Below are 24,544 nucleotides of genomic sequence, written 5' to 3'. Positions count from 1 at the left end.
TTTATTTAAAGCGGAATTAAACTCATACATTTACCAATTCCCAGAACAGTTACATTCAATGTATGCAGTAACTTATAACTGTCATAGTGGCTTGTGCTCTCAACTGAACCGTCAAGCCAACAATTGGCTGGCGTCATAACTGATCATATGTGCAGCACTTTGGCAAATTAGCTGTAAAAGGAGAGCAACGTTTAGTTTTGCTTTAAAGGAAACCTACAGTGAAGAGAAAGGGAGACTGCCAATGCTGACCACTGTCTGAAAAAGCTGAATCCCAGGATTGTCATGATGATCCAATGGCTTCAGTAAATTCCAAGCCACAGATCTGGAACAAGTATAGAGTTTAGGAGCCTTGACTTCACTCTGACTTTACCAATATGCAAACATTACAAGGTGCTGCATCATTTTATGACATTACAGGGCCATTGACTCTGAATGTACTTGAGCCAGGGATAACCAGGCAATGGGTATTATCAGTCGGGGTCAGCAATACAAGGCTACATAATTCCCTCAGTACAGGTTTTTGTTAATAGGGTTGAAAGTTTAAATTTAATTCTCACACCTGAAATGTAGAGATCCCACAACTTTCCATCTCTCTGTATTGATGCATTATTTAGGGCTCAACCTGTGGCCCTCTAGATGTTGCAGAACTACAAATACCATCATGCCTCTGCCTTTGGGAGCCATGCTTGTAACAGTCAGCCTTGCAATGCCTAATGGGAACTTGTAGTTCCGCAACAGCTGGAGGGTGACAGGTTGAGCACTCATGGTTTAGGTGGTGTTTAAGCAGCACCCCCTGTGGGTAAAACTTGGCACTGCAGCCATTTATATGTTTTGCTGCTTTGTGTACCTTGAGAAAGCAAATGAAAAGGAGTGGGCCACTTTATTTTACTACATCCTTGTAGTAATTCAGTTGAAACCTCTGCAAAAGAGCACTCCATTTAGGATAAAATCAACCAACAATCTTGCATAATATTAGAAGGCCATGTACAAATAGAAAGGCTTAAAATTAGATATTGTAGATGTACCTATAGTGTAGGTTACATGCCACTTTCCAGCAGGTGCCCTGCTAACAATAACAGAACTGTAACCAGGATGGACAGGTCACTGTGACTAAGTTTTGTGATAGGGCTCCAAACGCAAAGTAGGTATTACAAACCTCAACATCACAGCTCCCCTTACCTGTCCGCCTATCTCACAGTGATGTTATTGTCAACAGAGCATCTGCTGCAAAGTAAATCTCTGGAAATTGTAGTTGCATTAAGCATAAAGTTATGGAAATTTGGCTTTTCTGCACTTCATGCTTATTCCAAATCTGTGACTCAGGTGAACAGAGGCAGACACAGCCAGGCAATCAGCATTTTAGGAAGGTCACTAGCAGTTACAGCCCCACATTTGGATGTACTTTCAAAGTCTGAAACAAGCCAAGCTGCTGTTTCCAAAGCAAGCAAAGTCCTTTCTTGTATTAAAAGAGGCATGGACTCCAGAGAGAGAGATATCATTTTGCCCCTGTACAAATCATTAGTAAGACCTCATCTGGAATATGCAGTTCAGTTTTGGGCACCGGTTCTTAAAAAGGATATCGGGGAACTGGAGAAAGTGCAGAGAAGGGAAACCAAACCGATAAGAGGCATGGAGGAGCTCAGCTATGAGAAAAGATTAGAGTAACTGAATTTATTCTCTCTTGAGAAGAGGAGATTAACGGGGGATATGATCAACATGTATAAATACGTAAGGAGTCCATATAGTCAACTTGGGTTTGAGTTGTTCAATTTAAGGTCAACACAGAGGACAAGGGGGCACTCTTTACGTCTACAGAAAAATAGATTTCGTCTCCAATTACGGAAAGGTTTCTTCACCGTAAGAGCTGTAAAAATGTGGAATAGACTCCCTCCAGAGGTGGTTCTGGCTAGCTCACTAAATTGCTTTAAAAAAAGGCCTGGATTCTTTCCTAGGTGTACGCAATATAAATGGGCACTAAATTTTTTTTCAGGTAAAGTTGATCCAGGGAATATCCGATTGCCTCTCGGGGGATCAGGAAGGAATTTTTTCCCCTGCTGTAGCAAATTGGATCATGCTTTGCTGGGGGGTTTTTTTTTTTGCCTTCCTCTGGATCAACAGCGGGTATAGGATTGTGTATATGGGATTGTATGGTTGTGTTTTCAATACGGTTTTTTTTTTTTTGGTTGAACCAGATAGACTTGTGTCTTTTTTTTTTTTAACCTGACTAACTATGTAACTAAGTTGGGAATACTTACAGTTTCTACAGCTTTCAAGCCATTCCTCAAGTTACCGATCTCTTTCTCCAGCTCAGTCATACTATATTGAAAGAATAAAAAAAAAAAAAATATAGGGAAAAACATCAATACAAATTTGAAGGGTAATTATAGTAGTTTTCAATGAACTGTATTTTTGTCTTTAATGTAAAGGTAATAAACTATTTTTTTTAATCACTATTTGTAGAACGTCCCTAATTTAGAACAAAGCATTCATTACAGGATCTAAGCCCAATTCACAGCGGTGTGACTTGTCGTGATTTGACAGTTCCAAATCGCATGACAAGTCATGCCGTATTGTCAGCAACTGTTCAAATCGGTGCGACTCTGACTTTGCGGTGCCAGACAGATTTAAAAAAAAAAGTTCCTGCACTATTTTTTGCAATTTCAGGTGTGACTTGAATAGACATCTGTGCATGAAGTCGCACAGATGTCAGGAAAGTCGCACCTGAAATTGCACTGACCTGCGGCTTTGAAATTCACCTGAAGTAGCACGATTTCAAAGTCACGTTCAGTGTGAACGGGGACTAAAGCCAAGGATTAGCTCTGCGCTTTAGCTGTGTGCATAATCTGAGATCCTGCTAACATGTATGGGGTTTTATATAGCAAGTGTCCTGTCGTGTTATTACAATGTACCAGACTAGTAAATCCCCATCTGAGGACCACAAAAAGGGTAAATATTTTTTCCTATGTATGAATGTATGTGTATGAAAAGAGCTTTGTAATATACACCATGGAGTCCAGATCTGAATTGGGGGGGAAAAAAAAGTGTTCTAACCTGCCGCATTCTATTGATATACATAGACAAAAATGATGTTTGCGGCTACTTACTGGACTTTTGCAGCCTCAGAGATACTTTGGAGCTCTTCGTGTAGGCTGACAACTTTGGGATACTTCTTTTCTACCACAGTTATAAGATAGTGCAAAAGGGTGATGTTCCTGTAAGAAAAAGCATATAGCATTATGGAACCATTCCAGAAGCCAGGAACCAAGCCAGTAACTGACAAACATGATGGAATAGAGGGCCCTGAAACATTAGGTCTGGCCTGTTGGGAACAATAGTCTGAGTACTAGAAGAGGTCCATCACCTCAGAAAAGGTCCACTATCTAGCAGAGACACATAGGACTCAAAAAGTGGGGTAGGGTTATGGGGGATACCCAAACAGCATGCCAATATCCATCCACTTCAGTAAACTTTTGCTTGGCAGCACTAGGGTCATTGGTTCAGGTTCTAATCATTGTACTACCTGCCTGGAGTTTGCATGTTCTCCCTGTGCCTGCATGGGTTTCCTTCCACTCTCTAAAGACATGTTGGTAGATTAACTGGCTCCTGTCTAAACTGGCTCTAGTATATGCAACAGGAGGTCCCCGGGTTACAAACATCCGACTTACAAACGACTCCTACTTACAAACGGAGAGAGGCAACAGGAAGTGAAGAGAAATCTACCCCTAGAAAGGGAAATTTACTCCTGGAAGAGTTCTCATGGGAAAAAGGTGTCTCCACTGAAGCTTTATCACCAATCCTTGCTTCCACAACAACCCAAAATTTTCAAAATCCAGTTGTCACAGGGACAGAAAGTGAGGTGAAATCTTCTGAACAGGGGTACAGACAGCAATATTAACTCTTCCCTATGCTATCCAAAAAAACGTAAAAAATATATTTTGGCTGGGGCTACACTTAAAAAATGTACCTGTTGCGACTTACAAACAAATTCAACTTAAGAACAAACCTACAAGACCCTATCTTGTTCGTAACCCGGGAACCACCTGTAAAACATGAGCGAAGCAAGCCATGACTGGCTGCAGGAAAGAAAATTGCTTGATTCCCCCATCAACACAGTCAATTGTGTTCTGCTGGTGGGGAGCCTTCTCTGCTGGCAGAACACAATGATCACTAGATGCTAGAGACTAAAGTCGCTGACACTGATCACATGCAAACAAATCTAACAGGTTGGTTGGACTGAAGTTGATCAATGGATTGACTTCAGGATAACCTGACTACCCATAGATGAATCGAATGCTGAAGCAGCCAAGATTTGATCCATCTATGGCCAGCTTTAGGGACCTTAGATTGTAAGCTCCTTGAGGGCAGGGATCGATGTGAATGTACAATGTATATGTAAAGCACTGCGCAAATTTTTGGCACTTAAGTACCTGTAATAAATCACTTAGTTAGGCCTCTTGCACACGGTACTGATGTTTGAGCTTCTGCTATTTTTGGACATAATTTTAGGTGTTTGTTGTACGTGCAGATGCAAAAATGCATGCAAAATACCTTCCTAGGGAAAATTCATTAATATTTTATGCTCGTATGCGCATATTTAAAAAGCAGTTTGTTCCCCTGGTGGTGGGACTTTTCAGGCACTCATAAAGCTTACAAAATATAATGTGCAAAAATATTTTTATTGAAAACATAATACATAACCCATGTATTATGTTTTCAATAAAAATATTTTTGCACATTATACTTTGTAAGCTTTATGAGTGCCTGAAAAGTCCCACCACCAGGGAAACAAACCTCTTTTTGTATTCCAATTAAGGGATGTGGCACCGCTATCAGGGTTGCCATTGAGAGCAAATCGTTTTCTGTATGCGCATATTTGTGCGCACCAGCGCAAGATACTGGCCTGAAACATGGATTTTCTTTTTTATAGTTACATAGTAGGTAAGGTTGAATAAAGACAATAGTCCATCCAGTTCAACCTGTGTAGGTGTGTGTGACTGTAATCATCTCACATAGCCCTTAATGTCATGATCCTTGAGATGTAAGTCTAAGAGTCTTTTGAAAGCCACCATACTACCCGCAGAAACCACCTCTTGTGGTACAGAATTCCACAATCTTGTAGCACAATCTTGTTTAACTGAGGAATACTTGCTGCTTGTTTACCCCCCTGTGTGCACAGGCACATTGTAAATAATGGGCTACATTTTAGCGCAGTAAAAAAAAAAAAAAAAAGAAAAAACGCTGTACTGAGCTTTTTCAAGCAAGATACGAGCCTATAACCCTGGGTCTATGAATACGTAGCCTGTGTCCTGTATGGTACAATTAAGAGGTTTAAGTTGCTGGTGACAGCGGCACTTCGCTCATCCAGTTAGCCCTGACGCGACACATGCAGGGAGGGGGGAGGGAAGTGTTCCATTGCCTGTATGTGCCCTCTAAAGTGCTGGTAAGAGTTACTGTCATTGACAAGATTGTAAGTGTTACATTTGTGACTTTATGAAGATGGAAATTTAGCTTAGGCTGGGGTCACAGTCGTCAATCTGATAAAATAAAGGTTAACTGGATAAGGTAATATAGTACACCATATAAATACAGAGAAAGCAATGCCAGGCTACTATGCACAATAATAGTATGCAGCAAGCAACCAGCATTCCAGAAGGAGAACTGAGAAAAAAAATAGAGCCACTAATTCTCTCGATTCAGGTTTCCTTTAAAAAGAAATAAAATCACAGCACCCCAGGAATGAGGGGAAGTCATAAACAACCTTAACATAGGAGTGGGAAATAATGTAAAACACATCAAACATTATAGGCATAGTACACCACCCAGGTAGAGCGATCTGTGTCAGTTCAGCAGGGAAGATTTCAGCAGCAGACGCGGATTGCACGCATTGTATTTTCCACTCATATACTCCAATGCTGCGGCACATGCAAACATCAGACAAAGTTGGCTTCCGTCCAATGAGTGCATCATATTCGCTGTAGAATTTAAACAGCTGAATGTCATCAGCACCATCCCTCTTCCTTACATTACCTCATATAGTCCCCACAGGAGCATTTTTCATTTTTTTAATGTTGGAAGCATGAAACAAACCACAGCTCTGATGGGAAATTAGCAGCTTTCACACGTGGGATTCTACAGAAAACACCCCATGTGAGAGGTCGAATGTAGGAAAAGGCATAAACCACTGCTAGGAACTTGGTAATTGCTCTGGGTTTAATACTGGAGGCTTTTAACAGAACCATTAAAGTATTTCCTGTGTTGCACAAGCACTGACCAGTTTTCTCCTGTAGGGGGCAGTGGTAAAATGAAGTGTAATGTGGTGAAGGGTACATTAGTCCTAGAGCTCAAATAATGTCATTGTTAGAGGGTGATAAGCCTACAGTGACTGGGTGGATACATGGTGATATCTTATATGTAAACACATTATCTTGCTTCATCAAACATAATAAAAAGTGAAGTCTAATAAACCCGAACTCCAGGCAAACAACTAAATACACAGATTAAATCAATACATCAGAGTGGTTTTTACCTGCCAAAAGATTTGTGTTTTTCCATTCATTCCTGAGATATACTCAGCTCTTCCATAAAGCACAGGCCTATCTTGCAGGGTTGGAGATCTGATTTATTGCGGCTGCTGTTAATTTAACACTTAGGCAGGCCATACACGGAGCAAATTTCCTTGCTGGAAAAAAAAAATTGCACGATTCCCCCAGCAACACAGACAGTGATGACAGGGGAATCCCTCTTGCTGTGCAATTGTCCGCTCCCGGTGGAGAGGCAGGCGGGGAAGCTGTCCCCAAGAGAAGACCGTGATTATCGCTAGCAGCTACAGCAGCTGCTAGCGATAATCGCAAGAGAGTCCGGCAGGCTGCTTGTACTCAAGTTGATCGATCAACTTGGTACATTCAGGCTGCCTAATAACAGTTCAAATTTCGGCCAGTTCCTATTAAAGATTCGAACCATGTATGGCAAAGCCTTAGGCTAAGCGCATGGTTGGAGCGTTTTTGGCACCTGAGCTTTGCTTTACAATGGACTGCCAAGAGGCCAATATCAGGTCAGGGAAAAAAAAAAAATAATCTAATGATCATTTGAGGAGTACAGTGTTGCAATAATTTGTGACTTAACCTGCTTAGAGTTCAGCTTTAAAGTGTAAATTCGCCTTTTCAGATAAAATAAAAAGGTGAACACTGTACACCCTCCCCTCTACCCCCTGGTCCCCACTGTATTTTCCTCTCTGGGTGATGAGCTGTCAGTGCCGGTCCAGGAATTGGAAATCCCTGCTCCTCTTTCTGCAGCACTTCCAGGATGGATTAGAGCGATCCTGATTGGTCAGCACCAGCACAAAACATCGCTCTGATTTGTCCCAGAAGTGCTGTGGAAAGAAGAGCGATTAGGTTGCTTTGCGACTTTTTAAATTAATTATTAGTTTTATGTCTACATATATTTTGTTTGGGCTGTGTAAGCCTACTGTGACACCTACTTTTATTCATTGATATATGTATTATTAATATCAATTGATTATTATTTAATTTCTCTATGTTTTTCACTGTCTACAAATTCTCGTTTTCCCTGAAGAAAGCAATTTCGAAACGCATTGGGTTCAAAGAGAACTGTACCCAATATGTATTGATCACACAGCTCTATTGGCAGCCCGATGTATTGTTTTAATGGTTCTTATTTTAAAGAATGTGTTCCAATTTATGCAGTTCTATGTAAAAATGTTTACAGTAAGACAGGACAACAACAAAAATATCCAGAAAAACATTTTAAAAAAGTTCTAAATTGATTTGCATTTTAATGAGTGAAATTAGTATTTGATCCCCTATCAATCAGCAAGATTTCTGGCTCCCAGGTGTCTTCTATACAGGTAACCAGCTGGGATAAGGAGCGCTCTCTTAAAGGTAATGCTCCTAATCTCAGCGTGTTACCTGTATGAAAAAAAGACACCTGTCCACAGAAGCAATCAATCAGATTCCAATCTTTCAACCAAGGCAAAGACCCAAGAGCTGTCCAAGGATGTCAGGGACAATATTGTAGACCTACACAAGGCAGTAATGGGCTACAAGACCATCACCAAGTAGCTTGGTGAGAGGGTGACAACAGTTGGTGCGATTATTCGCAAATAGAAGAAACACAAAATAACAGTCAATCTCCCTAGGTCTGGGGCTCCATGCAAGATCTCACCTCGTGGAGTTTCAATGATCATGAGAATGGTGAGGAATCAGAACTGCACAGGATAATCTTGTCAATGATCTCAAGGCAGCTGGGACCATAGTCACTAACAATTAGTAACACACTATGGAGTAACACACTATGGAGTAACACACTATGGCGTGAGAGACTGAAATTCTGCAGCGCCCACAAGGTCCCGCTGCTCAAGAAAGCACATGTACAGGCCTGTCTGAAGAACATCTGAATGATTCAGAGAACTGGTTGAAAGTGTTGTCAGATGAGACCAAAATCAAGTTCTTCGGCATCAACTCAACTCCCCATGTTTGGAAGGAGGAATGCTGCCTATGACCCCAAGGTGACCATCCCCACCATCAAACAAGGAGGTGGAAACATTATGCTTTGTGGGTGTTTTTCTGCTAAGGGGACAGGACTACTTCACATCAAGGCGACGATGGACAGGGGACATGTACCATCAAATCTTGGGTGAGAACCTCCTTCCCTCAGCCAGGTCATTGAAAATGGGTTGTGGATAGGTATTCCAGCAAGGAAATGACCCAAAACACACGGCCAAGGCAACAAAGAGTGGACCAAGGAGAAGCACATTAGGATCCTGGAGTGGCCTAGCCAGTCTCCAGACCTTAATCCCATAGAAAATATGTGGAGGGAGCTGAAGGTTCAAGTTGCTAAATGTCAGCCTCAAAACCTTAATGACTTGGAGAGGATCCGCAAAGAGGCGTGGGACAAAATCCCTCCTGAGATGTGTGCAAACCTGGTGTCCAACTACAAGAAACGTCTGACCTCTGAATGCCAACAAGAGTTTTGCTACCAAGTACTAAGTCATGTTTTGCGAAGGGGTCTAATACTTATCTCACTCATTAAAATGCAAATCGATTTAAACTTTATTGAAATGCGTTTTTCTGGTTTTTGTTTGTTGATTTTATGTCGCTCACTGTTAAAATGAACCTACTATTAAAATGATAGACTGATCATTTCTTTGTCAGTGGACATAATTCTTTATAGATCTTCAAAGAGATTACTTAGTATGAATAAGAATGAACTATGTTCTGTGAATCTTTACAAAGATAAATCAGTACCATTTCGGTAGTTCTGGTATAAATGAAAGGAAGGGTGTTGCTTTTAAAATGGGAAACCAATGAAATGACTAAAAACAATCAATATATGGTTTTACCTCTTTTGCGTCACATTAAAGGAGTTGTAAAGTCTCAACTGGATTCTATGCATTAAGGTGAAAAACCTTTGGTGCTGCAGCTGCCCCCCAGACCCCCCCTTATTCTTACCTGAACCCGATCGTTCCAGCGACAAGCACAAGCCCAGCAGCTCCAGCCGCTGTCTCGGGTCCTCATTGGATAGATTGATAGCAGCAGGATTTATTGCCCCCCGCTGCTGTCAATCAAATCCAGTGACACGGGAGCCGGGGCTGAGTCCTGCTGTCTGTGACAATGGACACAGCAGCGGGACTCGTGAGCGCGCCCACAAGGGTGCCCCCATGGAAAGGGGCTCTCCATGGGGGCACCCAATAAAGAGTAGGAGCCAGGAGCGACGCCAGACCAGGCGCATCCTCCTCTTCTGGGGTGAGCCAGGAGCACCCCAGAAGAGGAGGATCGGGGCTGCTCTGTGCAAATCTGTTGCACAGAGCAGGTAAGTATAACATGTTTGTTATTTTGCACAAAAATCACTTTGCAATCACTTTAAAATAAAGCAGATCAGAAAACTGTACCCGGTGCACTTTTATGCTGCTGGATCAGACCTGCTCAATAATATTCACTCATACCTCCCACCATCATTCTCTAACAGGCTGATGCTGCAAATAGTTTAAACCTTTCAAGAGGGAGCATGCCAGTCTGATCTGAAGACCGTCTAGAAGACCAAGGCTGAGCCATCTTTTTCTAGGCTGACTTCAGTTCAAACAGATCTCCCCACAAATCTTAACGTATTTCTAAAAAAAAAACAATGTTACAGGAGTGGCCCAGTAAGTTCATCACATCCCCACTATCCCAGCACATTGAAAGATTATAGGCTTCGAGTAGGCATAACCTTTCATCTAAACACCTTAGTTGATCTGTTATTTTAACAGTGATGGATTTCACAGGACTGGGTATAGGAAGCAATGTCAGCAGACCTGTAGCCATAGGACAACGTTCAAGAACTAAATTACACCAATAACGTGTTCAGCTTACTTGTCTATACTGGATTTGGTATCGGCAATCTTGTTTAAGCTTGAAATTTTAAACCCGTAGGCGTTTCCTCGCTGTCCTTTGTTCATGTAGTTTCCAAAAGCAAGGACCACTTCCAACAGCTGCTTTAAGCTTTTACTCTGCAACACTTGCTTGGAAGCTGAACGAATTGCTGCACAAAGACAGAACAGGATATCATGAGCGAATAAAGTGGGTAAAAAAAATATACAAATAAACCGGAAAAATTTGTGCTTTTAATATTATATATAAAATGTAATGAACACGTCACCATTTTTCTAGGTAAACAGATTTCTAAAGGTCATATTGACATGAAATTTACACCACGTCAGTAACAAACCATGCAATCCATACGTACAAAGGAGATTTCAGAATTTAAGTTATGTGTGTTAACATGGGATGACACAGAAAAAAAAAAAGTATTGAACACATGAAGAAAGGGAGGTGCAAAAAGGCATAGAAAGACTAGCTGAAATCTATCAGTAATTAGAAAGCAATCCTGCCCATTTGTCAGTGCAAACGAATACAGCTTGTTCAGTCTCAACTGATGGCCTATAAAAAGGTGTCTCATTACTATGGTGTCACACAAGAAATATCTCATGATAGGTAAAAGCAAAGAACTCTCTCAAGACCTTTGCTACCTTATTTTTGCAAAACATACTGATGGCATTGGTTACAGAAGGATTTCTAAACTTCTGAATGTGCCAGTAATCACTGTTGTGGTCATAATCCGAAAGTAGAAAGAACGTCAGTTCACCATTAATTGGCCACGACCAGGTGCTCCTCGCGCGATTTCTGACAGAGGAGTGAAAATAATTATCTGAAGAGTGGTCCAAGAGCCAAGGACCACTTGTGGAGAGCTGAAAGACCTGGAATTAGCAGGTACAATTGCGTCAAAGAAAAAATGGATTTTTGTAAAATCTTACCGTAAAATCCTTTTCTCTTAGCTCATTGACAGACGTAGTCCTCGGTGATACAGCACCTTCGGGTTATGTTGCCTCCACAGGAGCAGGACTAGACAGGAAATTAAAAAGCTCTGGCCACACCCTAGGGGCAGTCCCAAAGGGTATATCCTCTCTCTCTCTGCCTCAGCAAATCAGTTATGTGAAAAAGCAGTCTTTAGAGATTTTAACCCAACCCAACTCAAAAAACCAGAGGGGCGGGGACTACGTCTGTCAATGAGCTAAGAGAAAAGGATTTTACGGTAAGATTTTACAAAAATCCATTTTTCTCTAGCGCTCATTGACAGACGTAGTCCTCGTTGATACAGCACCTTCGGGACGTCCCAGAGCAGTATTACAAATGAAGGGTGGGAAAATGAAAATCAAATCCCAATCTAGAAGGCCCAACCGGTGCCAACTAGAAGTTTACAATGCTCATCCTTAATGATGAGACTCAACAAAAAAGTCTTTTTTTTTTTTTTTTTTTCCAAACAGAAAAAACCCTCGAGGTAGACCACCGGTCTCCTCAAATTGCGGCCTGCAAAACCTTGCGGCCAAATGAGGCATCCGCCGATGCCGTCACATCAATTTTATAGAATTTTGTAAAGGTATGTACCGACGACCAGGTGGCCGCCTTACATACCTGGACCACTGACGCCTGATGGCGAAAGGCCCAGGAAGTACTGAGCGCTCGAGTGGAGTGCGCCCTAACAGGGAACGGAGGACTCTGACCCTTAATAGAATAAGCCTGTACCACCGTTTGTCTAATCCATTTGGCAATGGTCGCGGCAGATGCAGGCAAACCCTTTCTGGGGCCATCCGTGATCACAAAAAGTGAATCCGTCTTACGGAATGATTCTGTAGCTTTCAGGTATACCCTGATTGCCCGAACCACATCTAAGGAATGCAACGCATGTTCCCGATGATGCTTGGGCTGAGGACACAAGGAAGGTAGTACAATATCTTCATTCAGATGAAAATCTGAAACCACCTTAGGAAGAAAAGATGGCTTAGGATGAAGTACTACCTTATCCCTATGAATCACTAGGTATGGGGACTGGCATGATAATGCAGCCAGTTCTGACACCCTGCGAGCAGAAGTGATAGCCACCAAGAAGGTCACCTTCTGGGATAAAGTAAGCAAAGGAATCTCCCTGATGTTTTCAAAGGGAGGTTTCTGTAGAACCGACAAAACCAAATTAAGATCCCAGGGCGGTAAGGGCGCGCGGACTGGTGGAGCCAGGTGCCGCACCCCCTGGATGAAATTCCGCACCAAGGACTTGGTAGCTAAAGGCTTCTGAAAGAAGATTGCTAATGCTGAAACTTGACCCTTGATGGTGCTCAAGGCTAGCTTCTGCTCAACCCCTTGTTGCAAAAAGGCCAATATTCGAGTCACCGAATAGGTACGTGGAGGAAATCCTAAAGATTCGCACCACGCAATATAAGTCTTCCATGTGTGATAATAGACCTTGCTGGAAGTCGCTTTCCTTGCTTTAATAAGGGTAGGAATGACTGAAGTAGACAAACCTCTGTCCTTCAGTACTTGGGTCTCAATGGCCAGGCCATTAAAACCAGCGACTGTAAAGCATGATGGTAAATTGGTCCTTGAGACCACAGACACTCCCTGAGACGAAGTTCCCACGGAACGTCTGCGACTAGCATGTCCAAGTTGGCCAGGCCGGCTTGAGGAGGCCAGCCTAGAATTTCTAGGACCACTGGCGCTGATAGAATATGAACCAGGCGTCCCTAGAGGTATCTGGCCCAGACCATCCGAGAAAGTCTGGTCGTTTTCTGTTCCCACACATTTATCAGATACCTGATTGTTATCAGGAAGGGTGATCTTTTCTGGTTGAACCTCAGGGACCGAAGTCACCCGACTAGAGGCTACTTGGCCTATCTGATCAACCAGATCCGATTCCTGTGAGGTATAGGGACTAATCTTAGGAAAAGGTAAAGGAAAAGATCTATTCAGGGAACGGTAACTACCGCTTCCTGTAGTACTTAAATGTTGGAAGGGAAGAATCGCACCGGTAGTAGTGGTTGATGCTCGATCTAATGTCCTGAATACCGGTGAAAACGTCCCCCCACCCTGAAACCGGGTGGGGGCGCACCTTCAGGCTGTGTACTCCTTTGCTTCGGGTTTGGCTGGGTTGGTCCTCTGCTTGTCCGACCAGCCCTTCTTGAACCCTCCTGGAGGAGTCTTGCCTTTCCCGCTAGTACCAGCCGGGCGCCCTTTATGGGCGGTAAAGAAAGGTCCTCGCTTGTTGCGAGGTCCCTTAGCTTTAGCAGCCTGTGGCAAAAAAGTGCTCTTGCCCCCAGTGGCATCCTTAATGATTTCATCTAGGTTGGCCCCAAATAGACGATTCCCCTGAAAAGGGAGATTTGTCAAGGTCTTTTTGGAACCTAGGTCAGCTGACCAGCATTTTAACCACAGCACACGTCTGAGGATGACCGCTGACATAGATGCATGCCCTAATAAGGGAGTAGTGTCCAAGGCTGCGTCACAGATAAACTGTAGCCCTTGTATAATCTGTTCCATCAAATCAGATGTCTCCTGGGGAATATCTTTTCCCCTAAGGTCTTGGCGTACCATTCTCGCCCATTCCGTAAGTGTCTGGGAAACTAGACCAATAACAATTACTGGTCTAAATGCTGACCCTATCAGAGAGAAGATGGTGCGGGACTCTGCTTCCATCTTTCGATCCACCGGATCCTTAAAGGACGAAGTGTCCTCCACTGGGATAACCGTGGCTTTATTCAGCCTGGAAATAGGTGGATCCACCACTGGTGGTACCGTCCATTTCTTAATGATGGATTCCTCAAACGGATAGCGTCTAGCAATACGCTTGGAAATAGTAAAGGTACGTTTAGAATGCTCCCATTCTCCTTTAATCTGATTACCGAAACACTTGGGTACAGGAAAAACCTTCACCGTTTTGATGGGCTTATTAGTACCAAAAGGAATCTCTTTTTCAGTTGCCTCTGCCGGTAAAGCCTCAAGTTTTTAAGGTTTCCTGCACTGCCACAACTAGTGCGTCCACCAATGCTTCTTCCTGAATTATAGCAGGAGAAGAAGCGTCCTCCTCACTGTCTGAGGGGGCTTTACCTGAGACAACAGCCCTTGCAGAGGAACCTGCAACTGCAGTGACCATCTCTGAATCTGAGTCAGAGGTGTCAGATAGTATAGGGGTAGGCGGGGGTCGCTTCCTTGACCCCCGTCCCTGACAGGCCGCCTCCACCCGAGCCACCATAGACTCCAAAATTGCTGTAAATGACTCTACACTCTGTGCACCGGCGGGTCCCGTGGCCCCCTCGAGGGAAACAGGTGGGGGAATATGTGTGGCAGGGTCCATGATAATTCCAGTCACTTTCCTGGATAATATAATTCAAAAATAAAAAAACTTTTTTTTTTTTTTTTTTTTTCAGACCCCCAGCGCCACAAAAAGCCCCTTAGTGTTACCTGCTAGGGATCCCTATCGATCGAGAGAGAGAGAGAGAGATAGACCCCCAGGCTCACCACTTGATGCTCAGAGTTTAACTGCAACAGGTTACAGCGCTGTCTTGACAAACAGGAAGTCTTTTAGCTGGCTGCCCAGGAAGAAAGGAGGCGGCTCCGCCCCTCTGCACGCCTTCCGGCGCCTCCCCTAGCTCCACGAGGTGTTTGGATCACCTCAAACATGGCCGCCCCCATGCTGGAGACACGAGGCTACGCCAAAATGGCGGCTCGTGCGATCCAGCAAAAAAAATGGCGGCGGCCTGTACTGAATAGCGGTGTGCTGCAGGGCACACAACACTCTCTCTGCATGGGGATTTGGCGTGGTTGGCGGTACCGGCCCTGGCGGACCGCATGGCCATTCGGGAGGCCTGCTAATAGCTGGAGATCTGATTAGGAAGGCAGTCTACATGTCCGTGGCTTCTGACTGGTAGGTAGCTTATTCTTATCACCGTAAGATTCCCAGAATGCCACTGATTACAATCTTTTTAACATGTATACAATTAGATTGTTAGCTCCCAAACCAAGCCTCCTGGCTTTTTGCACATAAAATCACACTCAAAGTAGGAGGATCTGTGTCATTTATAGGATAGAGAGGGACTCTATCTTACCATACAGAGAGGGGCCCGCGTTCACCACAAGACCCGTCAGGGGAAAAGGGGGAACATACTACTCACCATACCGGAACCAGGCGGGCACCAACTCCTGACAGTACCCCTCTCCACCGGGGCGGGAGGGCTGTCGACCGATATGGACGCCGTGACTCATGGTCTTTGGCGTTTCAGCGAGACGTTTAACTCGCGGGGTCAGTCCTTTAATGGGACTTTGTCGCGGCCGACCCAGCGCGGAGCTATGGCCTGCACGCGCTCGTAGGCTGAACTGGGGTGACCACCGGATCTCAACATCCAGCCCGTCGCCCAGTTCAGCTTTCTTGCTTGAAGATCTCACAGGAACACTGGAGAAAAAAAGCTGTCTAAAAAATCTTTTAAGAAAAAAATCTTGCCAGGACCTAAGATCCCAGCAAGGTATCTAGGTCCTTACTCCTAACTAGACAGAAAATAACTGATTTGCTGAGGCAGAGAGAGAGAGGATATACCCTCTGGGACTGCCCCTAGGGTGTGGCCAGAGCTTTTTAATTTCCTGTCTAGTCCTGCTCCTGTGGAGGCAACATAACCCGAAGGTGCTGTATCACCGAGGACTACGTCTGTCAATGAGCGCTAGAGAATCAATAACTAATACACTTAATCGCCATGGCCTGTATTCACGCTCACCACGCAAGACTCCATTTGCTGAAGAAAAAGCATGTTGAAGCTTGTTTAAAGTTTGCTGCACAACATTTAGACAAGCCTGTGAAATACTGGGAGAATATAGTCTGGTCAGATGAGACCAAACTGTAACTCTTTGGTTGGATGCCATAATACACACCATGTTTGAAGGTCAAATGGCACTGCACATAACCCCAAAAACAACCCCATACCAACAGTGAAGTTTGGAGGTGGGAACATCATGGTGTGGGGCTGTTTTTCACCAATGGTACTGGCAAACTTCATTTTATTGAAGGAAGGATGAATGGAAAAAATGTACCAAGACATTCTTGATGAAAATCTGCTACCATCTACCAGGATGATTAAGAATTTAAGATGACTTTTGGACTGAGGTGCGCAGGATTACCCAAATGATGACAGACTATGCTATCCCAGATGACCCGGCCTTCTTCTTACTACATTGCTTGGGCATGGCTCCGAAACGGTACAAACGCTCTGTGATCAGACACCTCACAGATGTGGCAAAGTCATGTATTCAGCCTCTGCTGGAAAAGCACGACTCCTCCGACGACCTCCCTGTGGTTGCGCAGAGTGAAATGGATTAACGACTTGGAGGACTTGGTACTCACCGCACAGGGTAGAAGAGAACAGTATATTAAAACATGGGCATGCTGGAACACGTTCATTCTATCAGATGAGGGACAGGCTCTGAGCGCTTCCCCTACACTACCTACTGCATGACTTGTGGCGGGGTCACCCGCGCGGGATGAACGTACCCCTTCTCCTCCACCACTTCCTTCAGACCTATTCCCCATCTTCATGTGCTTTTCTTACTGCTTTGCCACTTCCTATCCCGCTTCCCCACCTTTCCCTCCATTCCTGATCTTCCTTTCCCCCATTTACCCCCTACATGCATAACTAATCCCTTTACCCATACTATCAGCGTATGAACTCAATGGATCAGGTTCCTAGAGCATGCTCTTTTAAGTTATGTTGGAATTACTGTCTAAATTACCAACAGTTTTCATAAGTTGTTTTAAGTCTGACGACTCACACCTGGGTTCTTTATTTTATATGTGTGATGAGTATACCTGTGTTATAAATCTTCAATTGCTTTGTTCTTTGAACTTCATTAATGCACTTTATCCTGGCTATTTTTTATGTGCTTTGATTCTGTTTAGACGCATTTTGTATTTTTCTTATGTTCAATAAACTAATTTGGAAAAAAAAAAAGAATTTAAGATGAAACAAGGGTGGACATTTCAGCAAGACAATGATCCCAAACACAAAGCCAAGGAAACTCTCAACTGGTTTCAAAGAAAGAAAATAAAGCTGCTTGAATGGCCCAGCCTCACTTGAATCCAATAGAAAATATATGGAAAGAACTAAAAGATCAGAGTTAATAGAAGTGGCCCACAGAACCTTCAAGATTTGAAGACTATTTGTGTGGAAGAATGGGCCAAAATTACACCTGAGCAATGCATGCCACTGATTTCTCCATACAGGAGGCATCTTGAAGCGGTCATTACCAACAAAGGATTTTGTACGAAGTAATAAATACATTTCAGTTAGTGTATTCAATACTTTTTCCCTGTGTCATTCCATTTTATTACAAATAACTTAATTTCTGAACCTATTGGTTTTGATTTCTTTGTATTTATGGATTGCGTGGGTTGTTACCGACATGTGATGAAAATGTTAATGTCAATAGCAATTTAGAAATATATTTACCTAGAAAAATGGTGACATGTTCAATATTTATTTAACCTGGTGTGTGTGTGTGTAAAATAAAAGGAACACTTTTTATTCAGAGTATAACATTAAGTCAATTAAACTCCTGGGATATTAATCTGGTCAGTTAAGTAGCAGAGGGGGGTTGTTAATCAGTTTCCGCTGCTTTGGTGTTAATGAAATTAACAGGTGGGCTAGATGGGCAACAATGAGATGACCCCAAAACAAGGAATGGTTTTACAGGTGGAGGCCAATATTTTTTTCCTACTCCTCTTTTCTGACTGTTTTTCACTAGTTTTGCATTTGGCTAGGGTCAGTGTCACTACTGGTAGCATGAGGCGATACCTGGACCTTATAGAGCAGGGATATGCAAACTGTGGCCCTCCAGCATTTGCAGAACTAAAATCCCATGAGGCATAGCAAGACTGACAGCCACAAGCATGACTCCCAGAGGCAGAGGCATGATGGGACTTGTAGCTTTTCAACAGCTGGAGGGCCACAGTTTGCATATCCCTGCTAGAGGTCGCACAGGCAGTCCAACTCCTCCAGGATGGCACATCAATACGTGCCATTGCCAGAAGGTTTGCTGTGTCTCCCAGGACAGTCTCAAGAGCATGGAGGAGATTCCAGGAGGCAGGCAGTTACTCTAGGAGAGCTGTCAGGGCCGTAGAAGGTCTTTAACCCATCAGCAGGACCGGTATCTGCCCTTTTGTGCAAGGATGAACAGGATTAGCACTGCCAGATCCCTACAAAATGACCTCCAGCAGGCCACTGGTGTGAATGTCTCTGACCATACACTCAGAAACAGACTTCATGAGGGTGGCCTGAAGGCCCAACGCCTCTAGTGGGCCCTGTGCTCACTGCCTGACACCGTGGAGCTTGATTGGCATTTGCCATTGAACACCAGAATTGGCAGGTCCGCCACTGGTGCCCTGTGCTTTTCACAGATGAGAGAGCAGGTTCACCCTGAACATGTGACAGATGTTAAAGGGTCTGGAGAAGCAGTGAAGAACATTCTACTGCCTGTAACATCATTCAGCATGACCGGTTTGGTGGTGGGTCAGTGATGGTCTGAGAAGGCATATCCATGGAGGGACACACAAACCTCTACAGGCTAGACAATGGCACCCTGACTGCCATTTGGTATCAGGATGAAATCCTTGGACCCATTGTCAGACCCTACAATGGTGCAATGGGTCCAAGGTTCCTCCTGGTGCACGAAAATGCCCGGCCTCATGTGGCGAGAGTATGCAGCCATCTCCTAAAGAATGAAGGAATTGATAGCATTGAATGGCCCCCACGCTCGCCTGACCTAAATCCAATAGAACATCTCTGGGACATTATGTTTCCGTCCATCCAACGCCACCAGGTTGCTCCTCAGTCTGTTCAGAAGCTCAGTGATGCCCTGGTCCAGATCTGGGAGGAAATATCCCAGGACACCATCTGTCGTTTCATTAGGAGCAGGCCCTGACGTTGAGGTTGTCACTCAGGCATGCAGACAAGCACTGAGCACCATTTTTGTTGCTGCAATGAAATTTCAGCAAAATGGACTAGCCTGATGCATCATTTTTTCACTTTGATTTTTGGGATGTCTGAATTCTGTCCTCAGTAGGTTGATGATTTTAAATTTCTATCAATCGATGTGGCATCCTTTCGTTCTTCGTTCTAGCTATCCAGCATGATATTTTTCCAGATGTGTTTCCAAAGTGTTCCTTTAATTTTTTTTGAGAGATATATATATATATATATATATATATACATACATACATACATACACACACACACACACACACACACACACATACATATACACACATATATATTTAATATTGCACAGTTTATAAATATAACTACAATTACCACTTACCGTCTACCTTTGGTTTGACTTCAGCAACTCTTTCGGCAAACTTCTTTTTGAAATACAAAGACTGCAGCCGCTGTTGGTAGTGATTGATCCTAAAACAAACAGCAGGTGATAAGTATGGCTGGATCTGGGAAATGTCTTTTATAAATAAGAGTACATGGCCAGTGAGGTTTTCCTAAACAAAATGCATATCCTCACCTCATAAACACAAGTTGGTCACACAACTAGCATAACCTTGGACTTGTTAAGACCATCATGTAACGTGCGGAAACCACCTATACCTGGCAGTTTGTGATCTTCTGTGCAAGTGTGTTGCAGCGTTTAAATAAGCATTTACAATTTCTGGAACAGACATTAAGGTGGTTGTAAACCTCAGATGAAATATGAACAAATCATATGCCTCTATAGCAGTGCTTCTCAGCTCCTGTCCTCAGGATCCACTAACAGGCCAGATTTTAAGTTTTACCTTGGGGAGATGCAGACTAGAATACTGCAATCACTGAGCAGCAAATAATATCACCTGTGATGTATTTCAGATATCTTGCAAACCTGGCCTGTTAGTGGGTCCTGAGGACAGGACTTGAGACCTACTGCTCTATAGTGTGTACATGACTCAAGAGCACCACGTGTCATTTCTGTCTGCTGCTTCGTTCCTCTGCTATCCGCATTAATCACTTCTGACAAGTTTTCCTGACACCAAGAAAAAAAAAAAAAAAGTGACAGGGGAGAGACCTCCAGCTGATTGACAGCATCAGCACTGTTCCTGTGTGCTGTCTGAACAGGGGGGTGTGTATCTTCCCTCCAATCAGCTCTCAGAGCTCCTCTCACGGCACTTCAGCTCTCCACTCTTTTTTCCTGACTGTTCAGACACTTTATAAAAACTCTGAACTTTGAACAGATGTAAAGGAGAGAAGACTACATATAAATAGGTACAACTTATGTAGGAGGATTGGTTTCATATCTGTGTATCAGCTGAGGCCAGTCACTTATACCCAGTGAAGTGACTGGCCTCAGATGATGTGATTACTGTGATTACTACCACTAAGTTAACTTGTGTGTGGAGCAGATGGCATCCTTTTTCTCTGCATTTACAGTGCAGATGCAGGCACACTGAACCTAAGCAAACCTCAATTACACGGACTTGGATCTGTGATGACAGCTCTCAAAGCTCAGAAGTAAAAAGCAGATTTAACAGCATATATTTGCATGGTATACCTGGATATAGTTACAGTATGCGATTTAAAAGCACAGCTATCCTTTTACTTGAGTTCCTTTAATTGCATGGAGCAGCATTAGGCATAGCCAGTAACTTCCTAACCTAAACAAAGGAATCTACACCTTGTAAAGCAATGCCCTGCAACAAGAACAAAAACAAAAAAGCTGAGAACCTCCTGTGACAAAGGGCTAAAAAAGAAGAGCGAATAAGTTCCAAAATGTGAAATTATATGAAACGAAAATCTCCTGCAGCTGTGAAGACAAGGTTCACACTTTCCAAAGCTGCACTGGGAACAGCACTGAAGAAAAAGGATGTATCCTCAGTGCAAACCGCATGGGACTGCAGGAAATATAGAGCAGGTTTAGTTACACTTTAATTCCATCCATCTGGCTTAGGCTTCAGCTTTTGATTATTTTAATGTGTCGCCTTGTATGTGTGTGATTTTCTGTATTCTCCTAACTCACCAAGTGCCCAGGAGCATACTTTTGCTTGTAAGGGCTCAAAGGAGACAATGTGATTAAGCTGCTTCCACGACGCTGCACATCGGCACCAGAAAATTCCCTAGGCATTAGAATTGCACGTGGAGGCTCTCAGAACCCATAGCGTAGTACAGTGGGAACTCTCAGTTGTGTTCTATACAGCAATCTGACTCAAGAATCCACTACATCTGCTCTTCGCATAGGTAACACCGACCGCTGTATATTGATCGGTTATTGGATGGGCTAGGATGACTATAAAATGGTATCTATTAATTTTATCTATTAATCTAAAGGGGTTGTAAAGGGAGAAGGTTTTTTGTATCCTAATCCATCCTATGCATTAGGATAAAAAACATTCTGTGTGCAGCAGCCCCCCTTAGCCCCCCCTAATACTTTCCTGAGCCCCCTCTCTATCCAGTGATGTCCATGAGTGCCTCAGCCATCTGGGACTCTCTCTACTGATCGGCTGAGACATAGCAGTGGAATCATTTGCTCCCACTGCTGTCAAAACTCAGTTAGCCAATCAGGAAAGAGGGGGTGGGGCCTAACGGCAGCTCTGTATCTGAATAGATACACAGAGCTGCAGCTCGGCTCGGGTGCCCCCATAGCAAGCTGCTTGCTGTGGGGGCACCTCAACAGGAGGGAGGGGCCAGCAGCCCCAGCCAGGGACACGAGAAGAGGAGGATCTGGGATGATCTGTGCAAAACCACTGCACAGAGAAGGTAAGTATAACATGTTTGTTATGTTATTAGAAAAAAAAACGAGACTTTACAATCATTTTAAAAGAAACCATGCACAATATTTAGCTTTGAAAATGCATAACTTATACAATGATAAGCCACACAACTGTATGCAACCATGGCAGTAAGGCAGACCGTGTATTGATCTCTTTCTTTTGTTCAACCAGTGGGTTTAAAAAATAAAAATGATCTGATTCCCCTATCCACACATTTAAGGTGGATAGGGGAATCCTCATGCTGTGGCATTGTATTCTGACAGCAGGGAGCCTTCCCTCCTGTCAGAATACAATCAGTGTTGCCAACTATATCAATAGATTGATTTGTGTACAACTAGACTGCCCATGCATGGATCCCAATTCAGTTGTTCATTGATGCAGGTATGGCTGGCTTATGTCTCTGTGAGCTGCAACACCTTCAGTCTTATATATATTAGAGGCCCTTCATTCAATTAACAGGGAGCCTTAAAGCCCCTTTAAAAGCAAATGATGATCATTGCTTGATCTTAACTGGTTGGGTGATAATCTTCCTCTCTATAATTTCCTGCAGCCCAATGCAGACAGCCCTAGATGCCTGATCCTGGGAAAATAGGACGCTACTTTAGGTCAAATGTTTGCATTTTCCAAAGTGTGACAAGCAGGCATGTCATTAAATTTTTCTAAACACACTACCAAGCCCCACACGTACACACAACCCAACTCCATTACAAAAATATTGGAACATAAAAAGAAAATGCTTCTAATGATCAGCTCTGCACATCCCGACTTCCCATCAATGATCTGGGGCCTGCTCATAGTGAACCACAGCCAACACTCTACCTACAGACATTTTTATAAAAGTCAACAGCTTGAATTGTTATGAATCTTGTTTCACTCTATAAAACAGGTCGTAAAACACACTGCATTGATGAGCAGCCTAGACTCGGCTGGGCTGGAAAAGTATTATGCAGAGACAAGCTGAGTCAGCCTGTGCTACATCAAATTTATTTTTTTCGTTCATCGCTTCTGAATTCCACAAAAGAAAGATCTATTAAACACTATATATATATATATATATATATATATATATATATATATATATATATATATATATATATATATATACATACATACACACATACATACATACACACCTACATAGTATATATACATACACACACACACACAGTATATTATACATACATCAATTTTTTTAATGATAATTTCTTTCGTTATACGATATCTTCAAGTTCCCGGTAGCCATATTATCAGAAACCTGTGCCAAAGTGGTATGACAGCTACCACTGCTGGCATTTCCTTCTAAAAATACTGGGGTTGATTTACTAAAACTGGGGAGTGCAAAACCCGGTGCAGCTGTGCATAGAAACCAAATCAGCTTCTAACTTTAGCTTCTTCAATTAAAGCAGAACTATAGGCAAAACTTTTTTTTTCCCCTATTTTAGATATAGCGAAGGAGGGTTATAACCCCTGTCAGATTTTTTTTTTTTTTTCCGTTGTGTCCCATTGCAGAGATTTCCCTTCACTTCCTGTCCCATAACCAAACCAGAAATGAGAGGAAATCCCAGCAAATTAAGGGAAATCTTTGGGGACCCCCAATTCACCAGAATTAGTTTCCCCATTGGAAGATTTCGTTTATATTACTTTTTTGGGGACAACCCAAAATTTGTGATTTACTTTCCCTTCCAATGATAATGGTAAACAAAAAGAATAGAGAGGGTGAATCTCCTTAACCGCTTGCCGACCAGCTGCTGTAGTTTTACTGCGGCAGGTCGGCTCTGTCCCGTGAAACGACGTACCTGTACGTCGCTTCACGGGACAGCTAGTAGGGGCGCGCTCGCTGATTCATCACAGAGGAAGCCAATCAGCGGGTCCAGCGGTCGCAATGTCCCTCGGGCACCAGCGATCGCTCGCCGTTGAGACAGAACGGCGGTCTGCCGTTGTAACTGGGAACGACTGCCAGTTCAGGCATCTGGGCGGATTCTAAACATATGGCCTGGACCAACTCTGTGACGTCAGCCAACAGAGGGCTTAAGCCCACTGTGAGCTGAAAATGGGTCACAGGAGTGCAAAACTAGTGACCTACAGGAGAGGTGCAGCCAAAATAGCTCCTCCTTAAAGGGCAAAAAGCTACTGGGAGGCACTGCAGCCTGAAGATAGCGTGCTGCTGTTTAAGACTGTAATTGTCCAATACAATTACAGTATTAAATAATACTTATTTTTCAACATTAGTGTGCATTTGTTATTCTATAATAATAATAAAACGAGTAGGTTTCTTAATGCAACAGTGCACTAAATAATGCCAAATAAGTCATTAAGTTAAAGCAGAATTAAATGGCACATGCTTATGCTGATAAATTGGCTTGGGCATCTAGGCTTCAATGACCTCCGGTCATAAAAGGGATAATGAATAATAAATGCACCTCAGAAAAATGTCAAT

At 43.2% G+C, this 24,544-nt stretch overlaps 1 protein-coding gene across 2 annotated transcripts in view; it reads right to left on the bottom strand.

Annotated features, from left to right (window-relative positions):
• The window catches only part of DAAM1 (dishevelled associated activator of morphogenesis 1), a 188,778-nt gene that overhangs the window by 20,885 nt on the left and 143,349 nt on the right, over positions 1–24,544 (bottom strand). For both annotated transcript variants that reach the window (XM_082275428.1, XM_082275429.1), the window contains 4 exons: positions 19,680–19,768; positions 10,368–10,536; positions 3,105–3,212; positions 2,256–2,316 (listed from right to left, as the gene is read on the bottom strand). In XM_082275428.1, the coding sequence (XP_082131554.1) occupies positions 2,256–2,316; positions 3,105–3,212; positions 10,368–10,536; positions 19,680–19,768 (427 nt within the window). The remainder of the gene's footprint in view (positions 1–2,255; positions 2,317–3,104; positions 3,213–10,367; positions 10,537–19,679; positions 19,769–24,544) is intronic.

This window comes from Pelophylax lessonae, assembly GCF_965119305.1.
Source record: "Pelophylax lessonae genome assembly, chromosome: 13".
NCBI lineage: Eukaryota > Metazoa > Chordata > Amphibia > Anura > Ranidae > Pelophylax > Pelophylax lessonae.
The sequence above is the reverse complement of the archived record's forward strand: the minus strand, read 5'-3'. Positions and strand labels throughout refer to the sequence as shown.